Source organism: Morone saxatilis, unplaced genomic scaffold (assembly GCF_004916995.1).
Source record: "Morone saxatilis isolate NCDOM2014 unplaced genomic scaffold, NCSU_SB_2.0 Contig3, whole genome shotgun sequence".
Classification (NCBI taxonomy): Eukaryota; Metazoa; Chordata; class Actinopteri; family Moronidae; genus Morone; species Morone saxatilis.
In genome coordinates, this window is record NW_023339873.1 from 12251825 (window position 1) to 12271632 (window position 19808).

A 19808-nucleotide genomic window follows, 5' to 3' on the forward strand; every position below is an offset into this window, starting at 1 on the left:
CATTGTTGTATCAGTACTTTTACTCATTATCTCTCCAAATCTACTGAATCTTTCCCAAGAGGTCTTATCTCAGGTTTGATCCCATGCTTTGATCCGTATTTTTTTTCTTTTGTCTGTTTTCCCCCTCAATGGTTTGTCCTCTCTGCTCTTTGTCAAGTCAGCATCTAGTGAGACCCACCATCAGCAGCCCGAGCACATATTCCTAGCCTCCCCTCAAACACACACACACACAAACTGTATTATCCCATGTCCTCAGTACAAACACAAACAAGCTCCAGGAGAAGCAGGTGTCCTTCCTCTGGGATAAATAAACAGCAAACCAGGATCCAGGAGCAGGAGGTTGTGTCTGTGTGACAGGGAGAGAGAGAGAGAGAGTGAGTGAGTGAGGGGGGAGGGGGAATTACTGTTAGTTTCTGTATCAGTGTGTGTGATGGGAGAAACTTTGAATATCGCTGATAGCATCTTTTAAGCCCCCAAGTCTCTAACAAAGCTGTTTGTTTTCGCTTAGGGTGTTTCTTTTCATGTTGTGTTTTTAAGGTTTAATTGTACATTTATGTTTACTTCATCGCAATCAGCCATTTGTAAAGGATTGTAAAAAAAGAGTAGCAGCAATGCAGATACAATATGTCAAAGTAGAGTTTAATGTTAAAACATTTGTTTTCATTTTCTATACCAGACTTCCATAGAAAAACTCCCCATTTATGACGCTCCATTGAGATTAACTTGCTCTTGTTTGGTGCTTCTTGCTGCAGAATGCTGTGTAGATTGTTAACCGTTAAGATGTTAGCATTTAACTTGCACACATGTTTCTTTTAGTAGGACACAATTTCCCCTTCGCCCTTACCAACCTGTGCAGGCTGATGGTAATCTGCCCTCTGGAAGAATGTAAACAACTCTCTGTGTCATCATCCAGTAACAGGCTGCAGTATTTCTTCATACAGTACGAGAAAGGGTTATGTACATAATGGAAACTGACAGACTCACGTATGGTGGAAACTGTCACACCACATTTTGTCTGATGTACTTAGTGATCCTCCAACATGTTATTTGTATAGAACAACAACCAACAAAGTCCATTTAGTGGAAAACTCTCAACCACATCACAGGATCTTCATCAGGAGAGGTAGGATTGTTTGCTCTGCTGTCGTGGAATTACAGATCTATATTTATTCCTAATGATTAATTTTAATGATCTCACTAAAGTCAACCACAAACACTATAAATCTTTCTTGGTCAAAAAGTTCCATGTTTGATACCTGAGTATCGCCCATGACATAATCGATCCACATTAAAGGACAGATTCACAATTTTAATATAAACTTGGAGTTTATATTAAAGCGACTGTATCTCAGACTCACTTAACTTCAGATAAAATTTATAGATATTTTCACAGAACGAGGAGTTTTTTTTTTACATTGGATACATGTTAGAGAGAGATTTCATGGTGGCCAGCCAATGTGAACAGGAAGAATGATTACAGCAAGTGAAACTATTGTTTTAAGACAGAACACGTCCTTTAACAAAACAGCTTCTTTGTCTGTTATTATAAACTGAATGTCTGTCCTTATTACATAAAAACGATTGCTCATAATGAGTTCCATATTATGAGTTATAAAGATTTTGGGGAAAAGAAAGCTGGTATCAGATTGATATCTTCAGAGGTTGTTTTTTTATTTATGATAAATTGTTTTAATTTGATTCTTGTTGGAGGGGAATCATCAGTGTATACATACAAGTTACTGAACTTAAAGCACATATGTATACTAGTATCACCATTACTTTCCATGCAGCCTGAAACTGCAGATCATGCCTAAAAGAAGCTCTTGCTTGATCCTCTTGTCCTTAAATTAGAACCCAACCACAGGGTTGTGTAAATAAATTAGATTTTCTCCACTGCCTTATCATATTGTAATTCATTATATTACTACTGTGTCCTTAATTCTTAACCCTTTTATTCTTTAAACCCTCTTTTTTAATTTATTTTTAACTTTTAATCAACTTTGATTTTTTTTATCAAAGAATGAAGCACTTAAGCATGTGCCTATATTTTCGTCCCCAATTACAAATCCAACATGATAAAAATCACAGCTATCAAACCCTGTTCTTCCACTGGGTCACCGTGAGTCCGTCCACACCTCCAGGTAGGCCACCAAGCTGAGCCAATCACAGCCTCGGAGCGGGTTATTGACAGCGCGGCCCCGCCCTCCCGTCCACCTGTAATCCAATCCGCGGTGCTGTCACAGGTAAAACCGGCCTCAGTTTCTAAGCTTTGCCCCAAAAAAGCGAGAAAAGCCGACAAAACCCGTTCTCTCGGTAGGGGACACCTTGTTTGTTGCCGCGGCCCTCATCCAGTGTTAGCGGCGCAGTTTTAACACGGTAAAGAAGACGGATCGGATTTTCAGTACCAACTAGAAAGTCCAGTTCGACCGACCGAGATGTCACAGGAGCATGACAAGTAAGTCCTCACTCTCCACCTTTAGCCTGCACAACCGTACTGGCTCTTAATATTTTGTGGACTTTTAGACTGTTTTTTTTTTGCACTTTTTATTTTTTATTTTGAGTTCATGGCACAGAAGGATTAATAAAAACCTGAGCTCACATTGAGGTCCAGCTCTCACCTGCAGCTGCAAATAAAAAACCCTATTTTGATTAGGTATTTGTCAAGCATCTAAGCATTAATTTAAGGATTATTATTATGGCTTCTTTTTCAAGGGTAAGTTAACTCTTAAAGCCTGGTTGCCTCATGTCTCATAGTTTCCCATGGTGTAACTCCGCTGCGTTCACCTGTCATGTTCAAGCCTGTACAGGTGTATCTCCACCTGTCGTGCGAGCGGAGGCGCCTGCTAGAATAAAATACTCTCCCGTGATAGAGGCGATGGGCGGTTTAGTGTTTGAATTTGCTTTAAGCTTCAACATTTATGTAGATAGTCTCAATGATGTTTGTTCAGCAGTGAACGTGGAGCAGGGAGCTGACGGTGGTTTTATTGCAAAGTTTTGATCATCAACAGCTTCACTAAAATAAAATATTTCAAAATAATAATAATAATAATAATAATTTTAATGCTGGTGTAAATGCTCAGCAGATATTCTGTGAGAGGGCATCGACAAGGAGACTTTTTGAGGGGAGTGAAATTGTACACCTGCTAGGCGTTGGCCAGACTACTTACACAGACAATGTAAGCAAGCAACAGGGCTATATGAGGTTATATTTTTACTCTACACGACTCAAATGTTAAAATTAGACTGCATGCACACTTCTCTAATACAGAAAATACAGCATGAATGCAGAAAGATGTTTTTTTTAATGTTCTTGTACATTAAAAGTGACAGATGTCTGTGGATTCATGCTGTGAAGATGTGAAATCTAATTTTAATCTGTCTGAAAAACTTTTGTTTTGTTTTGTTTTATTAATGGATTACATTTCTTTAGAGTTTTATTGCCAGGTAAATAATAGATCTTATCAGGTTGCCTTTTATGAACAGCACAATTAGATATAGGATTACTAATTATTACTTTGCTCTGACCATTGAGAGGAAAAAAGCTGTATTTGTTGTAGATACTCAGCGTGGAAACTGAACCAGTCCGTTTACACTTTGTCATAATTACTTTGTTGTGGCAGAAAATCAGTGGATGGATTTGGTGGGCAGGGTTTTTGAAGATGTGTTACAGGGGTGTGTAGTTTCCAAAGTTTGGGAAAGAACGCTAATTATCTAGATGAAACTTTAATAACAAGAGCCTGACTAATGACTTTACTTTGTTCTTGTCACTGGGTTTAACACGTTTGAATAAATATGAGCTGAGCAAACATTAAAAGTTACTGTAAAAAAAAGTTCAGCCTTCAAATGTTCTGTATTTTCTCCCGTGTGTTGTACGATCATTCCCTTTTAAACTTAAATCAACATATTAAAACCACTACAAGCAGGTGACACGCATAGAAATTCAAGCTGTGTATTCTTATTGGTCCAAGTCCTGTTTACAAAGCAATGATTCTCGAGGCCTCACAAGATGGAAGAGGAAGAGGAGCTGGTGACTGTGCATAAAAACATATTTTTCACAAACAGGTTCTCTTACGAAAAACTGAACGCAGGAATGTAGCCGGGTTGGATGCGTCACTTGCGGTTTCCCTCTCAGCCAATGAGCGATGCCCGAACCAGAGTCGTCACACTGGACGAGCCTGTAGAGCATCTTTTTCTCGAGACACCTCGGTGGTTCGATTGCTGAGATTTGTTGCACAATCACAGAAAAGCCTGAACAACTGGTCTCGAGATAAAGAGCATCTACATGGCGTAGGCCGTGATTGTAGGTCTTGGCTTTGTGAAGTCACGCTTGAGGAGCAGCGTGTTAATCCCATAGTCTATATCTGCTCTGTTAAACCTTTATAAGTCAGGTCCAGTTAAAGTAAATTTTTCAAGTGTCAAGTGAAAAAGAGTTTAAAAGGCCATCACATGAGCAGAGTTCTGCATTAAAATAAGCATTGGCATTAATAACTGGTTTCATACACAGTAACTTATGGAGTTTTTGTCTTCCTGCAGTAAGCGTGCGGTCCTGGTTCTCCAGAACGAGCCGGGCTATGGCAGCCAGCGTCGCTCCTTCACCACAGAAGACGAAGCCTGGAAATCCTTTCTGGAGAACCCGCTGACTGCTGCCACGAAGGCCATGATGAGCATAAATGGAGATGAGGACAGTGCCGCAGCTCTGGGCCTCCTCTACGACTACTATAAGGTACAGAAGAAAGTCCTTTTCTTGACCACACTGGGAAAAGTTCTCCCGACGCTCTGAGCTCCTTTAGCATGAATCAAAAGTGCAGAACCTCATGTCAGGGGATTACTTACCAAATCCTTCCAGGCTTTTACCCACATGATCCTTCCCCATACTGACATACAACCATTAAGCAACATCTGTTAGGCAAAGCGTATGTCATGTAACTGATCTAGTTGCACATATAGACAGCGGGATGACCCTGGTTGTTGGATGTGATGTGGTCAGATGCTGAGCGGCTGTGTTTACCCTCCCATACAGGTGCCCAGGGAAAAGAGAACAATACCCCAGAGCAAGCCAGAAGCACTGGTCTGTGATGTGGATCCCAACAAAAGGTAAGCAGCAGCCCTCACCCAATACCACCCCCTTTAAAAATAAAAGCACAGCGGAGGGGAACCACGGCAGGAAGGGATTCAAGCTTGTTCACATACTCTAAATTTAGTGTGCGCATTTGCATGTACGAGGGATCTGAACGCAGTATAGCTCATTCATTGAAATCTATTTAAAACTTGTTTCCCCAAAAGGTCAAAAACAGCCCCTTTTTTTTAGTTTGAACACAGTTTAAGAGTCTAACACACTAGATTTCTTCCTCAGTTGAAGTTAAAACACAAGGTTCAGGAGTTTATACTGACTTTATTTTATCAGGTTATTTCACTGAGATTTGTTTTTTCACACAACCGAGTCATAAAGTAAAAGATAAAGCTTTAAAATTTCCATGGAGAGTAAAACAGTTTAGCTGAGAGTTGTTTGATTCCTTTTAAATGCAGTAAATTGAATTAGTGTGTGCGTATTGGTTAGCTAAGGGTAATCAATCAGTCACTTTAGTTGTCCCCAAAGGGCAATTTGTTGTGCAACAGTGAAACACAAAACAAACTATGTGCTTGTGTCAGGCTATGTGAAAGAGTTACTTTTGCCTAATGGCACTCCTGTACTGTAGTAATAAGATAGAAATGAGAGAAGATACAGTGGAGCTTTATAGATGAATCCCATCATGATTCTCAGATAACACTAATACGACACATGTGCTGTTTATCTTTGCTGCAGACACCAGATCCAGGCCGGACACCCCATAGGTCCACATCATGAGGCTGGCATGGAGAGCAGGATCCAGGTCCTCAAGGGGCCCTTCAATATTCTCCAGTTGGCCCAGGACAAGAGATCCCAGTTCCCCTCACCAGGTCAGATCACATTCAAAAACACAGACAGGAGCTGATTTTAAAACAGAAAATCTTCATTGTCAGTTTACTTGATTTTGTCTTTTTTTAGACACAACAGTCACAGTTTCCATCGCCGCTGTGCCAAACTACCCGCCCGTCAAGACAGAAGTGCCAAGCCATGGCTTCTCAGTGACCATCCCAAACAACTGCACCGAAACCGACAGCCATGTGGGCGTCTTTGACCGCCAGCTCACCCACAATACGGTCCAGTTCAGCCCCAGCACCCAGTCCCGCACGCCCCCCGACTCCACCTTCTCTGAGAGCTACAAGGATGGTTCCCAGGAGGTGAGTGTTTCGATCCCCCCTCTTTCTAAACTCCGCTAATGCTCTCCCTACAACCCCCCTGCTCTCCTCCTCCTCCTCTCCTTCGCTTTCCTCTCCTCTCCTCTCTCAGATCTCTGCCATCAGACAATAGGATATTCACCTGATCCCACGGAGCCAGCGGTGGGCTCAGCCTTCCCTGGTTTTATTTGAACATGCCAAAATAGCGGCCAGTGTGTTATTATGCCATTGTCTCACCAACACAATAAAGTGCTGTACTTTTCTCCTACAATAGCCAAAGCTCTTTCTCTGTCCTCTTTCTCTATTTAACCTGGAGGGGAATTACCTTAGAAAAGAGTAACCTAACAAAACCCTTGTACAGGAGGGAGTGGGGGTGTTAGCAACATGAGGGAAGAGCTATTTGAACTAAAAGAAATGGGGATGAAGGGGAGGAACAAATTAATGAAACCTACACAAAGTGGTGGAAGAAAAGTGGCACTGAGTTAAAATACTGATTATTCCTCTGGTAAATTATAGTTAGAAGCTTTTAAAATGAATTTAATATCAAAGCAAAGTAGTTGTTAAATATATCCGCTCTTTGCTGTGTCTCACTTCACACTATCTGTTTTCTTTGTGCGCTGCAGGTGTTTTCCTTCCCAGGGGATCTCCAGTTACGTATGGCCTCCATGACGCCTGACGAGTACCCTCAGTTTGACACCATGCAGGGGTAAGTCGCACTGCCGCCGGCCCACCGTCCGACTTCCACCGCCATTCAGCTTTTGACACAACACTGCAGAATGGCCTCATTCATCGTAGTCACAGGGGAGACACTGGACTCCCCCTCTGTGTGAAAGACAAGAATCTGCACACACGGGCGTTATCTGACAACACGCTGATTTTAGGTCACGATTTTGCCAAATGAAGCGTGCCACATCATGCTTCAACACGTTTTTGCATGGTGTTATTGCAGTTTTAAGGAAAGTAAATGCTTTTTCTTGATGCTTACCTAATTCTTACCTAATTCTGCCACTATTCTGCACCTTAGGAATAATTTTGAGTACACACTTGAGGCTTCCAAGTCTCTGCGTCAGAAGACAGGCGACGGGACGATGACGTACCTGAACAAGGGCCAGTTTTACCCTATCACCCTCAGGGAGGTTGACAACAAAGGCATGCAGCAACCCATCACCAAAGTCAGGGTAAGAACAAAAGACAAAAATAAAACCTGAAACAAGCAACGACTTGGGAGCATTGACAGCAATCATGTGCTGAATATCATCGCAGCTTATTAAAGTTGTCGCTGTGTGTGTTAACCCGTGTCCAGAGTGTCGTGATGGTGGTGTTTGGAGAGGAGAAGTGCCGAGATGATCAGCTGAAACACTGGAAGTACTGGCACTCCAGACAGCACACTGCCAAACAGAGGTGTCTGGACATTGGTAAGAGGTCTTTTCAATTACATTTAAAAATATATATATATGTACAATTTGGCAGAACAAGAGTGCAGCAATAAGGGATCACATAAACTTTAGTGTAATGTCTGAGAGATTTTAAAGAGCCATAATGAGTCACCTTGGTTTTACCGTGGATTAGGCTGAGTAATCGTCCTGTGTCTGCACAAGTATGTGGGAGGTTGAAAGGGAAGATTATCGGTAACTGACAAGAAAAGGTGTGTTATTTGGTTGTGACAGTTCAGTTTGGCTGGCAATGGATTAATTCTGCAGCCTTTAAAATCAGTGTAATATGAGAATACAAGCCCAAGTTTTCTTGAGGGTTGATATGTTTCTGATGGCATTTCACACTTCTGATATTTTGCTCTTTTTACATCACTAAACTTTTGCTTATTGTCACAGCTGACTACAAGGAGAGCTTCAACACCATTGGCAACATCGAGGAGATTTCCTATAACGCCATTTCCTTCACCTGGGACACCAATGAGGAGGCCAAAGTAAGAGAATACAAGAAACGTGTACACACACACACAAAATTAGACGTGCTTGTTCGAAAGCTACTGTGTGCCTCTTCTGTGTTCACGTAAGAACATTAACAGTGTTTGGGCCACAGGATCACTGGTGATCCAAGGTTTTCATATACTTCCTTGTCTTGAACTCTTAATATGAGCCTTGAACTTTTCACATCCACACACTTAAGCCAAAAATAGACAACTCCTCCTTTCTAAGCTCCCGTGTGGTTTTTGCCGCAGACCAGAATGAAGGTTTCAGGTGTTGACACCCCTTTGTCGGTGATCATCAGCCACTTTGTTCATTGTGATCCTCCAAAACAGTCGTTAAAGAAAATAGGGGCTTAAATGGAAGGGTTAGGATGCTGTCACCTCCTCTTGTGTGTTTGGTCTTGTTGCGTAGAGATGTGGAGGTGTGTGTATTAATCTTCCCGCTCTCTGCATATACATTCTTGACTGGTCCAACCTGCCTGTCACCCCTATTGTGATGCTATGTGTTAAAGTATTTCCGCACAGCAGACAGAGCAACAAAGAGTGTAGGAATGAGGAAACTCAGCAGGGGGGACGGGGACCGGATTGGATAGTTAACAAATAAAATCCAGTTCAACAGGTAGGAGAGGTGACAGAAAAGAGGAGCTTGTGATTTTTTAATTTTTGTTGTTGGCCCTCATGTCATCCTCTGGCACCGATCCACTGTCAGCCTGAGATGGAGGACGACTCACAGGTTAACAAACAGACAAAAGGACAACATGGCGGCTGTCCAACGCCTTGCTAACTGTAGGCTACACTTAACATAAATAAAGCCACATGCACAAGCCTCACACACACACACACACAGTCACACACACCAGGATGTGGGTCTAACTGTCTCATGGCTCGAGGCCTGTGTCTATAGGATGTTCATCCTTGTGTGTGCGCATGACTTCACTGCGTGTGTATTTTTGGAAGCACCGCCCTGCCACATTGTTTGAGCATCTCATCAATGATGATTGATCTCATCAATCTGTTTAACAACCAGATAAAGGTGTGTGTGTGTGCGCTTCTTGTGTGTGTGTGTGTGGGCTTGTCCCCGAAGAGAGGGGGGGTGGGGGTGGGGGAGTCACTCCAGTATATCTGTATTTGCAGTGTATTTGCAAAAGGCAGTCACTCCCTTATGTTTACCTGCTCTGGGGCATTTTTTACTGGTGTTACCACGAAAAAATACAACTTTGATGGCAATGATTTTTTTTTCTTTTCTGCTCTATGTGTAACATTTAACAAAGCATAAAGCTGCCAGAAACCCAAAATATAAGAAAAATGACACAGGTGCTTTAAAAAATTACAAACATTTAGTGATAATCTAAATAATATTCTTATGAAACTTCAACGTTGTAAAAAAAACTGTTTTGCTCTTTATACACACAAATACAGTTTAAAAAGAAAAAGCTTGTCTAATATATAAATAAAGTTACTATAAATAAATATATTCTTTTAAAGTCGCCCTCTACTCAGAAATATGTTGCTCTTCTTGTTCCCCCAGTTGGATGTTTGCGGTTCATTGTGCAGAATGATGTATGTGCAGAGTTTGACACTAGATAGATGTTTTTCACATTCATCTGCTGAAAGTGGAAAAAGTTTCTCTGATTTCTGACATCACTAATAGTTTAATAGTCAGTCCAGGTCCAGTTTGCAACTTATACAGATGTGATGTAGAAACTTAAGGCCACCAGAGCACAAACATTGAGAATAGACTTTATAGTGAAGGAATAGACATCTTGTGTCCAGCAGGAAAACTTTAAAAATAAACATATTTCAGAGATTCTGGGTTTTTAAATGAGTTAGAGAGGTAAATGTCTTTTTAGGGATTTTAATGTGGAAATTATTATTTTTTTCCCCCAAGCAGACTATCTGTATACAGTCTTTAATAATATTTATATTATCAGTGATATCTGCCTCTTGGAATCTCTCTATTATTCTCTCTATGTGTTTCCAAACACTCTGTTAGGATAGTGTGTTTTGTTGACACAATGATAACCTGTTTTCAGTACAAGCCCTGGGAGGACAAATGAGCATCTCCACAGTAAACAAAATATGTGCCTGTGATTACTGGAGTTGACCAATAGAGGACGACACAGAACACTGAATGAAGTAACCGAAGGCCTCCAGTGTTTCACAGTGATGTAAAGTGAAAACCTTAGTTTATTTGTTTGGTCTATGTTTAAGAAACAGCCATTAAACTGTTATATTATCACTAAAATGACTGTTGACAAACCTTCTATGTTCAATTTCTCCAACTTTGTAAAGGTGACATTGGACCTTAAACACAACTGTTTCCAGCTTCTTTGTCTCATCCGCCCTGTATTCTCCCTCCTGTCCTCTCTCCCCGCAGATCTTCATCTCCGTCAACTGTCTGAGCACTGACTTCTCCTCTCAGAAAGGTGTGAAGGGTCTTCCTCTGAACCTGCAGATCGACACCTACAGCTACAACAACCGCAGCAACAAGCCCATCCACCGCGCCTACTGCCAGATCAAAGTCTTCTGTGACAAGGGGGCTGAGAGGAAGATCAGAGACGAGGAGAGGAAGCAGTCCCGCCGGAAAGGGAAGGTTGCTGAGCTCAACCCGGGTCTGGCCTGTGAGTTACTCAGTACTTGTATAATATGCATAAGCAGGGGGCCGAAACTACTGTACCTAATCCCAGAGTTTCAGTGTATAGGGATAGCTCAATTCATTCAACATGATGATAATTCAGTCCTCCTTTACTGCCCCCAAGTGGTCATAAAAACATACATTAATGCAGGTTTAAGGACTCTGAAAATGTCCTTGTTATTAAACTGCTCCCTGTTGTGTCTTTTCCTCCCAGTTGTGGACGTCAAAGTGCCCGTCCTCCAGAAACGCAACGACGTGACCATCTTTAAGATGATGAACGATTTCGAGACCCAGCCGGTCCTTTTCATCCCTGACATCCACTTCTCTACCTTCCAGCGCCACGTGAGTGCCCACACACAGCTCTTAATACCATCAGTGCTGTTTAGTGCTGTTTTTTCTGACCATGAACATCGCTTTTGCTGCATTCATGTAGCCTGCGTAGCATCTTAGGTGGTCCATGAACAGTTTGTTGATTTCAGCTTCCACCCACTCATCAGCCAGCTGGGTCGAGGTGACCTGCTTGCCTGCTGGCAGGAACAGAGAGTTCTAGTTTCCAGCTCTGATAGGAGTCTTACATACTGATGGCTATATTTCAGACTGCTTACTCACAGGATGAATCATTTACCAGTGACTCAAAACAAACCCGGGGTGGTTCAGAAAACACTACCCTGTGCTCCCTGTTTAATGTGTTCGTATGCTTAACTTATAAAAAAAGGTAGATTTAGAGAGATTAAGAGGAGTGGCAAAAAAAATGTCTTGCCATCCCAGTTTTTCATTTATTTAAAGATAATGTGTTAAAAAAAAAATTAACACATAATTTAATGATCTAATGGCCACATTTTAGATTAAGTGATAGGCTTAAGGTCAATTAAAAAAGATATATATTGGAAAAATGTCAAAGATTAACTAATAGACAATTTACTACTGCCATCTTTAGATATTTCTATTTAATACTTATTACTATTACTAATACTAACGTGCCTTCATTTAGGGGCCTTTCTAATCAAATATTGATATATGTAATATATATTTCTGCCACCAGTTAAAGTCTCCATTCCACCCTCTTGCCATCCCATAAATATTTTTCTACATCCGCCCCTGAATCCTGGTCCAATATTAAACTTACAAGTGTGATGAACTTGAAGGCACCAATGCACAAACATTGAGAAAGGACTTTACAGGGAAGTAGGAGACATCTTGTGTCCAGCAAAACTTTAGAAATGAACAACATTTGCATGGAAATTAGACTTATTTAGCAGAAAACTAAATATTAGACACACATTATTGCCCCAGGCGCACTTCTTGTACATGTTTTAATACATGTCTGTGGAGGATCTTTAAGCATACGTGCAGTTTGTCAGGTTCTTATCAGTGCTGACCAGCAGCAGCCCTCTTCTCTGTGACTGAACTTTGCTTCTACCAGTCAGGACGAACACTTCACACCTACAGAGGTGTGTGTGCATGTACGCCTGATGTTAGTTTTTTTTTTTTGTTTCTTTTGGGTTTTCCATACACTTTTTTTCAGGTTTTACGTGACATGTACAATGAGACAAATCACTCTGCGGGAGAAGTTTTGAGAAATTTGACTACGAATGAACTTTGAGTGCCCCCTGCTGGTCAAATTATGAGCAGTTCCAGCTGAGTACGAGTAACAAAAAAGCACTCTTTCTCCCCTTCTCTCATTCTCACTGAGTTTACTTTGCTACCAGAGAGGCTGAGGGAGGCCCCAGAGGTTATTTTTGGTGCTGCTGATGACATTGAACCTGACTGAACTGCTATCAGTTTCTGATAAACTCAGGGTTTACCAACCGGCTCAGAATAGAATTTCTATTAACAGCAATGCCTGCAATCAATACTGTCACAGGGCAAAAGGCTACAAAAAAGCAGCTTTTCCAACAATTAGAAGTATAACTTATTTTTGATTGAACTCATGTGTTATTTAAAATTATTAATTGGTTGAAGGGATTTTATGCATTTACTTAACAGAGACAGAGCCTCCACTCAGCAACTTTAAACTTACTTACTAACTGTATTTCTTGTCTATTATTATTATTTGTATTCTATTTAATCCAACTTGTTAACACTTTCCTCTTCTAACTATAACACATATCTTTATTAGCATTTATTAACATACTTTATTATTGAATAGTGCTATTTGTAGGCCAGTGAACGGGATATAGGGTAAAGGGCACAGGCTTGTTTGCATGCGTGTGTGTGTGCACATAGTGATCGGTGGTTAATTCTATTTTATTTTTTATTTTCGTTTTTTATTGTGCTTTAAAATGTAATTTTAAGGCGTTTCTATCAACTTAAGCACTTTGAATTGCGTGTTTGAAAACTGCTATTTAAATAAAACGGAATCGCTTTGATTAAAAAAGAAGATGTAATAGCAACTGATATGCAGAGCAACAGACTTAAAATAAATAAACGCCCCTTTGTATTTAATAGATAAACTGATCAGATCAATATGTCAAAGCTCAAAAACATCATATAAATTACCTTGGGACCCCTGTCATGTGACGACCTATCAGAGTTTAGACCTGCACTTTGATCACTGTTTCTCCAGCTCTAACTGTACAAGCTTTGCTCCACAAATAAAAGTAGACAGCTGAGTAGCTGTTTCTGTTGACCGAGCTCATTTCTAAGTAATAAAGGAAAAATAAATGGGTCAACAAAGGAAACCTTTTGGACTTGGCTGTTGACTTTGCCTTTGACCTGGTTGACTGATTGAACAGCCAACATGCAGTTGTAACTATAGAAGCTGCAAAATCGAACATTTTAAATATCCACTTTCATTGCAGGATATACATTAAAATCATATTTAATGTGGGTTATTATCATAAATATTGGGGTTCCCAATTCTAAGAAGTCTGTAGCTCATACCGTTCGCAATTCCAAGTCATCAGTGATAGCATTTATGGTCGGTTTAACTTTTATCATATTAATTAATTTCTCCATTTCTGTTTTTCTTCTGCAGCCTTACTCAACAGAAGAAGGAGAGGAAAGGTGAGTTTCACATCTGATCTTTTCTCACTCACTTTTAGTAGTTTTGAACCGAGACAACCTTTGGAACCCTTCGCAGTAAAAAGCGTACAGGGTTGTGGTTTCTAGGAAATGTCTGTGGGCTTTGTGCTCGTGTATGTTTTATAGCCTGTTAGACGATTGTTAAGGGCATTTAAGCAGTGATTTGTGTGTTTGTGTCCACTGCAGCTCGAGCATGAAGAGATTACCTTTCAATGATGAGGAGTTTGCTTCACCCCCAAACAAGATGGCGAGAGTGGAGGAACCAAAGAAAGGTAATAAATGTGACTGTCTGCATGCTGATCAGATCCTTGAGTGATGCTCTTCTTAGGAGTTAAAGCAGTGTATGCACATGCATGCAGCAAACACACACACACATACACACTGTCTCTCACTCTCTCTCTGGATGTGATTATTCCAGGTCTTTCAAAACACACACGTGTCCCAGGCCTCCACTGACCCAACCAAATACCACTGATCACTACGTGCACACACACACACGCATGCAAACAAGCCTGTGCCCTTTACCCTATATCCTGCTCACTGGCCTACAAATAGCATTATTCAATAGTAAAGTATGTTAATAAATGATAATAAATGTATGTGTTACAGTTAGAAGAGGAAAGTTTTAAAAAGTTGGGCTTTGCATTGACCTTTTAAAACCGGTTTTATGAATACACCTGCAGTGAGGTTTTAAGGGAGTCTAAGAAAAACTGCTCCTGTTACACAAGATTCTTGCTTTGTTTGTGAAATACTGGATACTTTCACCTCATCAGGACTCTAAAAGTCCTTCAGGTGGAATGGCTAATAGTCTCTGAACTGGCTCACAACTCATGTAACACTATAAGGCGGATTAGTTACCTTAAATTTACTCCAACATAAACTAAATTCGGTTAAAGGTTTAGGTGACGTTTTCATATCTTTCCACAGCAGCTGTCGTGTTTTTCCAGTTAGACAATTGGCAACCTTGTGGTGGTTTGGAAGGGGATCATGTTGACATGTGAAAGAGAGAACTGCCAATCATGTGTTGAACAGCCTCCTTCAAATGACGTCTGTCTCTAACATGGCAGCTCCAGACCACAATGAGCGAAGCAAAGATGTGGCCATATACAGTATACTGTAGCTTTAAAGAGCATACTGTTTCACGTCTTTGTTATTTTTGGTTTTGCTCCATATACAGATTACATAAACTATTGAAAACTCCTCCGCACAGTTCTGACTTTAAATAGAAGCACACTTGAAGAGTATTTCCTGTATTCAGAGGCCATAAAATAGCACAAGTTCTTGCAATACGTTGGAAAACAATAGGAGAATATCTATTTAGAGCATGATCTATTTTGAGAAAAGTGAATGAGAGGAGTGTCCGTCCGTCCGTTTGTATGCGGGTCTCTTTACAACCATGTATGATATGAGTCTGCTTTCTAGGTGTGCTTTGTCTGGGCCTGGTGCCACTTCTCTGAGTCTGGATTAGTGCCCTGTAGTCAGGCAGGGGGAGTATTTAATTAAAATGGCCTGCAGTGTTATACATCATATCTGCAAATTTACTAATGGATTAAACATATGTGTACATGTGCTTGAGCTTCACTCCTTCGAAATCGTGATCGAGGACACTGTAAAGCCACAAACCCACAAACATGAACCAAACCAGCAGTTGAGCTGTTCGGTCTGACGCAAATACACGCTTTAACGTCTGCCAGTGACTTTCGTCTGAGGCAAGAATTTGGGTTTGTGTCCAATCCACGAACATACGTGCTTTGCTTTGATGCCTTCCCGTCTCTTCTCTCTCTTTTCTCCACACAGTCCTGCTGTACGTGCGCAAGGAGACAGAGGAGGTGTTTGACGCCCTCATGCTGAAGAATCCCACACTGAAAGGCCTGGTGGAAGCTGTAAGTTGTTTTATCTTGGCCATAGAATTCATTCAGCCTTCTTGTGGAAACTCAGCGTAATCACAATTTAAGGAGGCAGAGATGTATGAGGGTTTATTTAAATATGAATAACTTATAGACAAACTTTGTCTCAGCCCGTCCATTAACGACTCAATGCTCTTTTTTTTTGCACGTGCACTAAAACTATTGTAAACTACAACAAACTATAGTCTAATGATTTAAAACTAACACATAACCTTAGTATAGTCCACTTTTGTATACATTTGAATAATATCAAAACATAAATGTCACAAGAACATATTTTACTGTCACATAATGGCTCTTACACTTCATTGTACTGGTAATGACAAGTATCGCAGTTCATGTTGGGAAGAATAAGAACGAGTGGATTGGGGGAGGAGAGATAGAGAATGGGTGTGTGGGATGGGAGTGAAGGGTCATGTACAGTAATTATAGAGAACGGACAGTAGAGTTTGCTCAATAATTTAACATTGACTTGTATTTTTTCTCAACCAGATTTCAGAGAAGTATGAATTACCCTTGGATAAGGTTGGAAAGGTCTATAAGAAGTGCAAGAAAGGGTGAGTTTGAGTCAGTGACATCCTCCTACACTGCATTATGTCTGAAACGTTATGAAATAAATTTCATCCTATCGGTTGCTTTCACCTCAAAACACAGTACAGATGTCCTTTTACACAAACCCCAAACAAAACTAAAATAATTTGTGGGTTAATTAAGCATTAGCAATCAAACTCGCTGCTGCTGTAATTCAAAGCAGCCAATCATGAGTTGTAGTAACAGACCCATAAAGCGCTTGGTTGACAGCACCATAATTAGGATATTAAAGGTCAATTAAATTGTGCAGTGATTACATTTGCATCATCAAAATCCTGTTGTAGTACAGTGAATTTGATCTATTCTATCTTATCGAACATACTAGCGATCATCTATCTACTATCTATCTATTATCGGTATCTCTACGATGTCGGCTCTACGACGTTTTTGTTTAGGGGGTTGTTAGAGTGCGCTAACGGTAAGAGTTTAATCAATAATGGGTTATCAAAAATTATAATACAAAAGATAATAAAAAAAGCCCTTTAAAAATATTAACTTCCTCGGTGGCCCACCACCCTAAATAAAGTGAACATAACCAATAATCTGCATCGTATCATCCATAAAAAATACACTTAAACTATAATCAAAATCAGATTAATAATTCAATTAATATTTACCATCAATTCATTAATAATGCCTAAGTGCGACTTTATTCACAGAATGTTATCACCACTCTTGTACGAAATAAATAGCCAGCATATGTAAAACACAAACATTTATAACCAACATATATAAAAGCCAAACAGGAGAAATATACACATATACAATCTAACTTTAAGGAGAAAAAAGTATGTGTGGTTCTGGTCGTTGTTCTGGGGGTGGTGTTTTGTGTGGGCATTGCATAAAATGGGTTTTTATGGCCTCTGACCAGAGTCCAGGAGTGAAACACATTGCTTGTTGAAGACAAGAGATTTAGGAAGAAACGGGATGTTTAATCCCCTCCACGTTAACCCAAATATGTGGTGGTATATTTTTTATATAAAAACACATCCCAACATTAACAATAATAAACCTGATAGCTGAACTAAGCGTTAAGTGTTCTTGTCTATGGGTCCATACTTACGGTACGTCCAAAGAAGATAAAAAGAGTGCGGGGTAGCCCGCATGCGTCAGCTGCGTCCTGGAGGCCAGGCGATCAGACATTATTCTAAGGGCCAATACTGGCTCTCCTTCATGTCCGCTTGGCATGACAGGGGCCAGTGTTTTTGGCTTTATGGCTCTTAGACTACACCTAGCCTCCCAATGAGGGTTCGAGAGTTCGCTGCCACACTTTAGACTTCAGTCACTCCAAACAGCTTTTTATGCACCAACAAGGCCCCTGGGAAAATCTTTTGTGTTCCTGAGCACATGGTTAAGCCCAACATCCTTTTTGGTCCAGTTAAATACTTCAAATGAACAAATTCATATTTAAAGGTATCCTTGGATCCCAACATATGGTTTTAGTCTTTAGTTTTTTCACTAACACAGGTATCTGTCTTATAATAGGATTCTAGTCCACATGGATGACAACATCATCAAACACTACTCCAATGAAGACACCTTCCAGATCACCATGGAGGAGTTGGGCGGCATGTACAAACTCATCCTCACTGAAATCTGATTGGACAGGAGGAGGCGACGTCACTGTCAGAAAGGAGGGATGGAGGACAATTAGTGGTTTACATGTCCAGCTATGCAGTGATTATGGACTCGATCTGAAGCTTAAATCATGTTGTCTTTGTTCTGTATTAATGTCAAACAGATTTTAAAAGTCCCACAAGAGGTGTTTTATAAAAAGGTACAGCTCTTAATAGACTGCAACGTTGATTAGATATCTAAGTTATACATTTTTATTCATTTTAAAACCTTTTTTGTGCATAAGAATCAACAAGTGAGGACGGGTTTGATTGTTATGACACCTTTACTTTGTATTCAGTGAGTTGCACCTCAAATATTAGTGCCTGCTTTTGTACATTGTTGTGCAGAGTGTTTGTGGTGCTGCTATACCTCATGCTTTGCAAGCGGCAGTGTTTCTCATATGTTTGAATTTTATGAGGAGAAACAGCTCCCTTCCTAAAGCCATAGCACTGATGATTACAATCCTTCAAAGTTGGGTATTTAGCATATAAAATGAAGACAGCAAATTGTTGACGGAGCCCCAAGTGGTTCAGTGTATTAATACCAAACAACATGGCAGTATTTAGTGTGTAAAGCCTCCTTCAACCATCATACAGTTAGAGTAGACTAATGTAAATGTTTGTTATACTTTTTTTTAAAGCATAAAATACATGTTGTTTGTTGAGTGAAAAGGTGTTTTTTTCCTCAGATCAATTTAAATAATGGCCTCTTTGTAAGTATTAAATAGTTGCTAAATATATTGATGATAATGCTAAAACACAGCTACCCTTCTCATGTAGAGCAATTTTCTGAATGTTGATGAAATAGGTCAATGAATGTCTAGCACAGTCCACGGAGGCTGTTCTGGAAGTGCAATATGATGTTTAGGTTCAGACACATTCAGAAAAGAAATTCTCCTTTATTGCCATAACTATAGTATATAATGCATACTAACTGATAAAACAGCTTTTTAAAATGGAAATATTGTTGTATATATCCACTGGAAGAAAAAAAAAAGGATCTATACGATCCCTCTTTTTGTATCTTAGTACTTATTGTGTATATATTTATTAAGAAAACGGATGTGGGTCATTGTTTTTTTAACCTATATATCCAAATTTCTATTATTCCTAATAATATAATTTGTTCTTTTTATATGAACTTATTCTAACCTTACATGTCAAGGGATAAAAAGTTATTGATATGTTTTTAATTGATGTTTTTTTTTTGTAAAGGATTTGATGCACAAAATGCCCAATAAAGGCTCTCTCCGCTAGCTGTTTGGTTTTGTCTGAGACTTTCTTCCTCAGGTTCTCTTATTCAGTTATTACTTTTCAGACACTGCCTACATATTACCAACTTTCCATCCATAGAGTTCTATGTAATCTATGGATATGAGATGGTTTAATTAAGTAATAGCAGGTCTGTAGCAGAGATTAACTGTGCCTGTGCCAGTGTTTTCTGTGTCTGTCCACAGGAACAGATGTCTGGGCATCAACCCTAACCCTGTGGGCAGGAAACAGGCACAGTGCAGAGAAGCTGCTCTGCCGGAAACCTGGCCACAAATTTCCACACTCTTTGATTAAAGAGACTCGGTCAACCACTTTTTCCAGACTAAAATATCTCAACACCTACGTGATGGATTGCTATAAAATGTTACAGACATTCATTCTCCCTAGAGAAAGAATCCTGATTACTTTGATCCTGTGACCTTATGTTGACATAATGGTGGCGCTAGAGGGTGGATTACCATTACATTCAGACATTGACATGGATTAATGTTAATGTCTGTACCTGACATGGATTAACATGAAATTGAGTACAGAGATTTGTGTTCCCCTCATGATTAATTTAAATAACTTTTAATAGT

The 19808-nt window shown here is 40.0% G+C and overlaps 1 protein-coding gene across 2 annotated transcripts; it reads left to right on the top strand.

Moving 5' to 3' along the window:
* The first annotated feature begins 2291 nt into the window (after positions 1–2291).
* Positions 2292–19214, top strand: grhl1 (grainyhead-like transcription factor 1). 2 transcript variants are annotated; one of them, XM_035673288.1, is made up of 16 exons: positions 2292–2455; positions 4534–4723; positions 5021–5094; positions 5804–5937; positions 6026–6261; positions 6882–6964; positions 7283–7436; positions 7562–7673; positions 8088–8182; positions 10563–10806; positions 11035–11162; positions 13798–13826; positions 14031–14116; positions 15642–15727; positions 16244–16308; positions 17828–19214. In XM_035673288.1, the coding sequence occupies exons 1-16, from the start codon at positions 2436–2438 to the stop codon at positions 17940–17942; spliced, it is 1851 nt and encodes a 616-aa protein (XP_035529181.1). In that variant the 5' UTR covers positions 2292–2435; the 3' UTR covers positions 17943–19214. The 2 variants fall into 2 exon arrangements, with proteins under 2 accessions (XP_035529181.1, XP_035529182.1); XM_035673289.1 differs by lacking the exon at positions 2292–2455 and adding an exon at positions 2515–2713.
* The last annotated feature ends 594 nt before the right edge of the window (positions 19215–19808 follow it).

What these genes read in the sequence shown, in the direction of transcription:
- grhl1 (XM_035673288.1), top strand. Translation starts at nt 2,436, where the DNA reads ATGTCACAGGAGCATGACAA. An exon ending in CAGTTTGACACCATGCAGGG is followed by an intron (nt 6,965 to 7,282) that starts GTAAGTCGCACT and finishes TCTGCACCTTAG; the next exon opens with GAATAATTTTGAGTACACAC. An exon ending in TATAAGAAGTGCAAGAAAGG is followed by an intron (nt 16,309 to 17,827) that starts GTGAGTTTGAGT and finishes GTCTTATAATAG; the next exon opens with GATTCTAGTCCACATGGATG.